The 9,492-nt window shown below is 36.4% G+C and overlaps 1 protein-coding gene across 8 annotated transcripts in view; it reads left to right on the forward strand.

The window, feature by feature from the left end:
• The window catches only part of EHBP1 (EH domain binding protein 1), a 350,719-nt gene that overhangs the window by 298,268 nt on the left and 42,959 nt on the right, over positions 1–9,492 (forward strand). For all 8 annotated transcript variants that reach the window (XM_064268639.1, XM_064268644.1, XM_064268640.1 and 5 more), the window contains 3 exons: positions 1,484–1,622; positions 1,771–1,877; positions 4,527–4,650. In XM_064268639.1, the coding sequence (XP_064124709.1) occupies positions 1,484–1,622; positions 1,771–1,877; positions 4,527–4,650 (370 nt within the window). The remainder of the gene's footprint in view (positions 1–1,483; positions 1,623–1,770; positions 1,878–4,526; positions 4,651–9,492) is intronic.

Genomic DNA, 9,492 nt, shown 5'->3' on the forward strand with positions numbered 1-9,492 from the left:
TCCCTAGTCATAAAAAGGTTTCTTAAGGTGGGATTTGCTGGCTAATCGCACTGATATTTAGCATGTTGTCAGGCCTAAAAAAATTTAGTTGTGTTTGTTTATTTTGTTAAAGACTTGAGTTTTAGACTATTGGGCAGTTATTATGACAGTAGAATTCACATTTAAATAAATAAATGAAAGCCAAAAATTGTTTCTATCCTAGCTACATAACTAGTGTATTACAAAAAAAAACATGGTGTTAATGATAAATATGTTAGATAACTTTTTAAAAAATGATACAGAGGCATTTTTATCTTTATGCAGAAATTGTTTAGATATGATTAAATTGTTTTTGATTTCCAAAAAGCTCTAATGTAGTAATTTTTAAAGTTACTCCAACAAAAGGTATGCCTTAAACAGCTTGCCTTTGTATGAATCTTTGTAGTTAAGATTTTTTAAATGGTGTTCATAAAGAATATATAGAGTCCATCTGTTCCCTTGAAGCTTTCAGCATTGATTTGGGTTTTTATTTTTTTTTTTAATAAAATGCAGTTTACACGTTTATAAATGAGGCATTCTGTGTTTGTGGAAAAGGATAAACTGTTACCTTCCCTTGAGGATTCTGTATCCCAGGCCTCCTTGAGGCTAGAGAATAGGCCATTGGAGGACTCCCTCATTACTGATTGTCTCAATGCAGAGGAAGGGCAAAGTCTTGGTAGCTTTTGATAACCAGTTTCAGCATTCAGCAGGCTTAGCTATTAGTCATGCATCTTAGCCTTTCCCTATTTACTTTCAAAACACTTAATAAAAATAATAAAAGATTACGTATAAAATGAAATATTTGTTTGGTACACAGCAGCTCGGTATCTGCAGCTTCCACACACTGCAGTGGTTCAGTCTTCTGGGATATTTCTTGTTGATAGAACCATTTGAATTTGTTACCAGTATTAACATAGGAAGCTCTGGAAAAGATAATTGTAGTTTCCTTAGCTGTAAAGGGCTTACTTACAAATCTGGCTTTGGAAAGTTATAGCTGATGAAATGCAGTGCAGTGGGCTAGCATTATAATCCCACCTTTTAGCCTTCATCCAGCATTAGTAGTTTATCTCAATGGGCATAAAATTAGAAACTGGTTCTTCTTGTCATACAAGTCTGTGGGACTGTACAAACCAATAGGGCAGAATAGTTGGGGGACTAGATGGAGACAACGTGGCTTTTCAGTGATATATATCATCAGCAGAATTCACAAGGGTTCACAATGTGTAATGAATCAAAGTTACCAAGAGTGATCCTCCATTTAAACCATGTTCCCCAAAGTTTTAGATGACAGGCAACAGAACTTGCAGTTGAATTATTCAGAATGCTTTTAAAACCCTTTTTCTTTCAAAACGTTTCTACTTTAGAAAATCAGCATTATCTTAAATCACTAAAAGTTGTCGTAGTAAAGTGTGATTTCATGTTTACAAGACCAGGACCCTCTTACCATTTGTTGTTTTACTTTTAGAATGGCACAGAAGATCTCCGGGCTGAGCGATTACAAAAAGCAACAGAACGTTTTAGAAATCCTGTTGTATTCAGCAAGGATTCTACAGTCAGAAAAACTCAACTTCAGTCTTTCAGTCAATATGTTGAGCATAGACCAGGTAGGAACACTTTTGAAAATGTTTTCCCATCTTGTGATTTAATAGCATTTAACTATATGTATATAAAAGCTGATAATGTAAATCCACATTTCAATACATAAATATCAAGCTTTATAATAATTTTGCATGTCTTTCCCCTTTTTTTAAGAGATGAAAAGGCAGAGATCAATACAGGAAGATACAAAGAAAGGAAATGAGGAGAAGGCAGCGATAACTGAAACTCAGAGGAAGCCATCAGAAGATGAAGTGCTTAATGTATATTAATTTTTTGTGTGGTTTCATGATTGCTGATAATTCCAAACTGTATGTGGAAATAGTGCCTTTATTTGTTAAAATGAGATGTTAGGTTTTTTAAGATGTCAATCTCCAGTGCATTCAAAGCAGAGTGAGAGGGGTGCACTGTTGAATTAGTCTGCAGTGTGGTGATAATTGTCAGATAAAAAAAAAATGAATTTTTCAGAGTTCCACAGCCCCAGCTTCCTTGAGACATTTCCATCAGGGCACTTCCCATAAAGAGATTCCAGTATTGATCTACCAGGAGGATTTTAATTATTACAATAGCAGATACCACAGAGCTGCAGTTAGAGGGAAAAGTCACATGAGACCTGCTAGAATTTCTCAGCCAACCCATTTTGTTGGCTTGGGTTAATGGGTGTTCAACCTTTCCATTATCCAGATCAGCTGTGAATTACTAGCTGAATGATGTTTGCATTAATATAATATATATGGTAATTTCTTCACTTAATTAACGGGGAGGTTCAGCTCAGTAGGGGTATGGGCTGATCATGTGTAAAATTGATTTGTGAGGGAAATATTTGATAGACCGCAGGGAGAAAGCTTCTTTTGATGGACAGCTGCGGGACAGAAGCAGGAAGAAGTTTTAACTTGAATTTTTGTCTGGTCTGGAAGCATAAAAAAAAAATGGTGCTGCTTTTTTATTACCTATTATAGTGTGTCTAAATATTTTCATTGTTTTTATTGTTAAAATAGCCTTCAGTCAATTTTAAAATCCTTATCAATGTGCTCAGAGTTACCAGCTACGTTTTAGGCTCTTCATTTTTAAGTTGTTGTCTTTGGAAGACCTGGAAAGGTCTTAGTACAGAGAACAGCTCACTGGTGCATCCTGGTGAAATATTTGGTACAACTTAGAAGTTCCAGAATACTTCAGTATGCTGTATACTCAAACTAAAGAGATCTGATTATACGATTTGTTGCTATTTTTAACTGAACCAATCAGTAAAAGCAATGAAGCTTGTGTGTTCCTTATGACTTGTACTTTCTCATATCTTTGTTACTTATATTATTTTGCAAGCTGCCATATCTGTTTTGTCCTTCTGGACGTGAATGAGAAAACAATAAGGCCCTTTTGAAAATGCTCTGCTATTTGGCAGATAGGTACAAAAAGCATTTACCAGGTTATCCCAGATTTTAAAGATACCGTTAGCATTTATTCTATTCTATTTTTTCTGTTATATTTTGTATTCAGAAAGGAAGGGTATCCATTTTGTATGACTGTTTAAAAAATGCAGTGGCTTACTTTATCAAACCATTCTGAGAAATTGTCAGTGTTATGATTTCTTAATATATTTCAACTTTAAATTTGTCAAGTGCCATGATCAGTTTAATAATAAGTTAGTGTAAATTGAGTTCACATCTGGATGCAAGTTATGCAGTAGCTCCAAAGGTGCGTAAGTTATGCATTCTGTTAGGTGTCTACTTACTGACCGTGAGAATTCTAAAACATGTTCATAACCAACATACTTTTTAAATAGGTTTCTTGTTTAAGGAGTACTGGAAGATACTTTCTCATGGTTTCTTAAAGATTAATGTTCTTCTAGGTAGGGAAAGGGTTTCACAGAAGGCCGTTCACATTTATTTATCTGAATCACGTTCTAAGTGCTGATAGTAGTAATGGTAGTGGGGAGAGTACTCACCTCAGCCGTTCTTCAACAGCTCCCACCGCTTAGGTCTCTTAGCCCCAGAAGTGTCATAAGGTGAACAGGTGCTCAAAAGGGACCTACAATTCATCCATTTTTATGACTATACCATAAATAATAACCCTGCCTTAAATTTGTTTATGTGAAAATCAGAATTAAAGCTGTTTTTTTTTCACACTTTAAAATAGAGCTGCTACTTCAAAGAAAACATCCAAGGGTACTTATTTATTTTTTTAACTCGGATAGTTATAAAAAGTAAATTTTCAAGTCAAGGTTCAAATTTGGTTAAATGGAAGGTTAACCAAATCAGTGTACTAATTACATTAGCTCCTGTGTGGGAAAGTTTGAAACCACCTGTCAAGTTAGACTTCACAGCTACAATAATTAGTAGTACATCAATAGAGCAACACGTTAGAGGGAGGGAAAACTGGAGATATTATTATTTTTTTAGTATTTTAAACAAATCACTAAGAAAACAACAAAAAATTTTTTTATAATTTTGTATCTTTGGAAGAACAAATCCATACTGTAATCTGATTTTTTCAGGGTGGACACTTTGAAAATTAATTTCTTAGTGAAACTCCATTTTTCTATATTACCCTTTAGAATTAAAGGTGTCATTTGATGTTTGTTTTGACAATCACCTGGGAGAAAATTCCCTTCTATACTTATGAATGCTTAAATAACTCTGACTTAACTCTAAGGGTAATTTTTTTAAATATTAACTTTTTAAATCTGGTTAATCTGGTTGTTAAATTATAAATAGAATACTAAAGGGGTGAAATTTATTTACAAAAGTTCTGCAGTACATAATGCATAGGAAAAATTGTTCAATCATTGGCAGGTGCTTTTTGGTACTGGGGTGGTATTTGGTTCTCTAGGTAAGTGCTTTACTAAGTGTTTGTAGAAAGGAAAACTGCAACTTACAAGTGATTTTTTTTTCCTTCCTGTTTGTTCTCGTTAACAGAAAGGGTTCAAAGACACCAGTCAGTATGTTGTAGGAGAATTGGCAGCACTAGAGAATGAGCAAAAGCAAATTGACACCCGTGCCGCGCTGGTGGAGAAGCGCCTTCGCTATCTCATGGACACAGGTACGGTGCCCAATTACACTGTAAACAGTTTTGGCAAATTGAGCGTTCACAAACTCTTATAGAGTTTTGGAAGTGTGAATCTTTGAAGCCTGAATGTTCAGCAAAACTGCCTTGAAAATAAAAAGGTTGCGATTTGCAGCCACCTCTCTGGGCCCTGGTGATAAGAGTGCTTTCATGGGAAGTGATAACTCGCCCTGATACGGTGTGAGCCAGCACTATTGAACAGTGTGCTCATCCATGCAGAGTTGGAATACACATCTGTGCCTCATTGATATGCCACTGCTTAAAAAAAAAGTAAGATCTTCACTGTTCTACTGATTCATTGGGAAAAAAAAAAAAAAGATTTGGCCAGCTAAAGCCATGTACTGCATGAAACAGAGCAGTGTGCCTGGGGGACGGCGCCATGGACTAGATCACTGAAATTTGAGAATACTGTCTGGTTACTGATGCTCCACAGTTTTTTTTTTCAAGAGGACAGGTTTTTAAAAGTCTGTAATACTTTGTGTCACTGTTGCATTTGAAAGGATTAAGGTATATACCAAGATTTGTAAAAATGGGTTACAGCAGCAAGTTAGCCCCTAACCAGAGGGCGGATTGGCATTTAGTGCTGATTGCCAGCGGCGATTGAACAGATGCAAACACACAATAAGCTACTGGAAAAAAACAGGGTATGTGTTTGTACATATATGTATGCATATAGTTCTTTAAAATGCTGCTCTTACAAAAGGGCAAAAATGAAAAATAACTTCAAGAAACTCATACCAAATTGAAAGTAAGTTCTTAAGAAAAAATGTCAAAAAATGAAATGGTAGAAAATCCATTTCTTAATTGCTTTAATTTTATGATAGCATTAAAAGAGAGTAGTGTGTGAAGTAGGATTGGAAATCTTTCCTGAACTTTTTCTTTTCTGTTTTGCCAAAAATATGTTTACAATAAAAGAGCCCCTTTAAAAATAACCATCTATATGGGACATTTGAAAATGCATACAGTGGTGAAATCAGAGCCTATTAGATAGAACCAGAAGGGACCTTGGGCTTAATCTGGTCCAGTGAGTTCCAAACTGTGTTCTGTGGGGCCCTCAAGCTTCTTCAGAGGCACCTTAGGGGCGGCCAGGACAATAAGGGAATAGAAAACAGATCAGCCTCTGGATTTCTTACCTTCACTTCAAGCAGAGTGACTCTGAGTTTGTTTATTTTAAATAGTGGACTTCTTGGAAGAGATCATTTGAAGAAAAGGTTCTACTGCTTAAAAACAAAAACAAAACCCACTTGCCTAACCCTCTGATTAAACGGATGAGGAGACAGAGGCACAGAAAATGGTCAGAGTCACACAGATCAGTAAATGGCAGACGTAGGACTGGAATTCAGGCCACCTGACCCCCCATTGTATGGAAGCTTTCTTACTAGACCAGATAACCTAAAGCACTGTGTATCGTTTCCCCTAACAAGTTACATGTGTGTTTAGTCTTGTGCGTATTCATTTACGTGGATTCAACAGGTGTCCGTAAACCAACATACCGTTTCGCATTGGAATTTTTCCTTTGGTTTCCAGCTATATAAAAAATGTAAATGCTAGGTAGTATAATTTCTGTCAGAATACAGGAACTCAGCATTACTGTCTGAAGTTATTTTTAAAAGGTACGTGCATTTCTACTCATCTTATTCTAAATGAGCCGTAAAGGAATAAGGGTTATTATTTGTTGTTGTTGTTAGTTGCCGTCGCCCTAAAGGAGTAAGGGTTATTATTTGTTGTTGTTAGTTGCCCTCAATTCCAACTCATAATGACCCCATGTGTGCAGAGTAGAACTGCACCATAGGGTTTCAAGGCTATGACCTTTCAGAAGCAGATTGCCAGGCCTGTCTTTCAGGGTGCCTCTGGGTGGGTTCAAACCACCAACCTTTTGGCTAATAGTTGAGCACTTAAACGTTTGATGTATATTCATAATGAAGATAATGAGTCATCAGGAAAAGGTTAGTGAGCATTTAGTATGTTGTTGAAAAAGCCAAGAAGTATATAATTTTTAATGATTTGCTTTAAATATTTTAAAGAGAGAAATTCTTTTTTTTCCCCCACAAATAACTTTAAGCAGAGTACCTTCCCTGATTGTGTCAGATAAATTAGAAGCCTGTGCCACTAGAGCAAAAGCTAGAAATTTTGTTTCCTTCTTTCTCACTTGGAGCTTGATTTATTGAGGGTTCTAACTAAAATAGACTCAAGTTCTTCTTCCCACCCTACCCATCAACAGTGAAGCTTTGAAGTGACCCCATTCCAACTATAGATCATTTATAATTACGTAGCCATAGCTACAGACTGATTCTAGAATCCCATTGTGGTTTTATATCCGTGACTACACAGGACGGAATCTGGTCTAGACTGGGTCTGCCTACTGCAGATTCAGACCAAAACTGACTGAATGTTCCCCAACTTGGTAAGTCCTAAGAGTCACCCCGGACTGTATCCAGCCACCTCTAGCCCAAACTCCACCTCCTGAGATTTACTTAATACCTTGTTAACCTCTGAGGTAAGAGATGAGGTGATAGAAAGGAAAAGCATCTATTCATCTTTTTTGTTTTTGTTTTTCAATACTTTCCATCCTTCATTTATTATAACAGTTTATACCTTTCCTGGGGTACGTTAGAGTTTTCAGTGTACTTTTCTGAATCTCCTAACAGCCTTAGAATTAAGCAGAGCAGATAGTAACCATATTTTCTTCCTGAGGAAACAGGCTCAGACAGGGGAAATGACCCATTCAAGATAGCCTAATTAGTAATGGCTGAGCTAGGGGTTGAACCTGGAGTTTTAAGTTTTCAGGCTATTTCTCTTTTCCAACTATGTTTTGTATATAGAACAAATGTATTTCGTCTGATATTTCAGTATTTATATACTTGTAGATAATTATCTTGTCAATACTGTACTCAGTTTTTTCAACTGAGGTAAAATTCACATAAAATTAACAATTTCAAAGTATGCAATTCAGCATCATTTAGTATATTCTTTAGTTCCAAAATATTTTCATTGTCCCAAAAGAAAATTCTGAACCCATTAAGCTGTCACTCCCCCATTTTCCCCTCCAACATCCCCTGGAGATTGGTAATCTACTTTCTGTTTCTATGGGTTTGCCTATTCTGAACAATTCATATAATTGGAATCATACAGTATATGGCCTTTTGTGTCTGTCTTATTTCACTTAACATAATGTCTTCAAACTTCATCCATATTACAACGTGTCAGATCTTCATTCCTTTTCATGGCTGAATAATATTCCATTATATATATATATTTTTTATATATATACACACATATACATACCCTGGTGGTGTAGTGGTTAAGTGCTATGGCTGCTAACCAAAAGGTCAGCAGTTCGAATCCACCAGGTGCTCCTTGGAAACTCTGTGGGGCAGTTCTACTCTGTCCTATAGGGTTGCTATGAGTCGGAATCGACTCAACGGCACTGGGTTTTGTTTTGGTTTTTATATATACACACATATATATATACACACACCACATTTTGTCTGTCCATGCATCCATTGACGGATATTTGGGTTATTTCCATCTTTTGGCTACAATGAATAATGCTGCAGTGAACATTGGTGTACAAATATCTGTTTGAGTTCCTGTTTTCAGTTCTCTGGGATATATACCTAGAAGTAGAATTGCTGGGTCATATGGTCATTCTATGTTTAGCTGTTGAAGAACTGTACTCAATTTTGAACGAGTTAGGAAGTTTGTTTAGAAGTTGATTTTGTGGAATTCAGAATGCATTTTCCAAAAAAAACACTGTTATAAGTGCCAACAAGCCAGGCAAGCCCACAAAACCCTTTTAATTCAGAATATAACTAAAATATACTAATAGTTATTCTCGACCTGAGTCCTAGATTCCTAGAACTTGAGTAACTCTGGGTTTTAAGCACCAGCTCCTCTGAGACTGAAGCTCCTACATCCTGAGGGGGAGGAGGGTGGAGCCTGGATGGTGGCTCAGATGGATGGGCCTTTTTTCTGGCATGTTGGGAGAAGACTAGCAAGAAAGAAGGGAAGGGGATCATAAGAGAGAGCCTCCGTGGGTCATGGGACAAGATGGGGAGGTGCCAGGTACGCGAAGGGCAGTGGCTGGGAAAGGGTTCAGGAAAGCCCAGCATCCAGTTGGGGGAAAGAGCATCAGTGGCAGACAGCGCTGCAGTGGGGTTTGTTTGTTTCAGTCCTTCCTAAATTGACTAATTTTTAAATCAGTGATGGTCTGTGTATTAAATGACAATACTGTGTGTGTGTGTGTGTGTGTTGACAATGCTCACAACGCGTATGCATATTATTTCCTGCCGTCTCACCTTGGGACCTGTAAAATTCTTATGCAAATACCAGAGAATATTTTTTCCGTCAGCTCTTAATGGCTTTTTTTTTTTTTTTTGACCTTGCGATTGTTGTTGAGAAGGAATTTTTAAGTTTCTAACACCTGAAGTTTGTAATGATTACTTCTTTGAGAACAGTAAAACTTACTAGATGGAAACATGTATGTGTTTCAAGCTGACATGTTTATGTAAGTGTGGGGTTGGATGAATCTGAACCAGCAATATTGTAACCTTTGAAAAAATGAAGTTTATAATGGAAATGTTGATGAGCTGTTTTACTATAGTGCTGCAAATAGTGTTACTATAATGAATGATATTTCTTTTCCATTTCCAACCGGTTTTCATTTGGTGGTCATCAGACTGTAGAATTAGTGTTTTAAACTAATGGTTTGGCCAAAAAAAAAAAAAAAAAAGTCGTAATATTTTATTTACATTTTGAGTGTAAAAATTAAACATTCAGGTGGGAAATTTACAATAAAGCTACACCTTGCAACTTCAT

This window comes from Loxodonta africana, chromosome 15 (genome assembly GCF_030014295.1).
Source record: "Loxodonta africana isolate mLoxAfr1 chromosome 15, mLoxAfr1.hap2, whole genome shotgun sequence".
Taxonomy (NCBI): domain Eukaryota; kingdom Metazoa; phylum Chordata; class Mammalia; order Proboscidea; family Elephantidae; genus Loxodonta; species Loxodonta africana.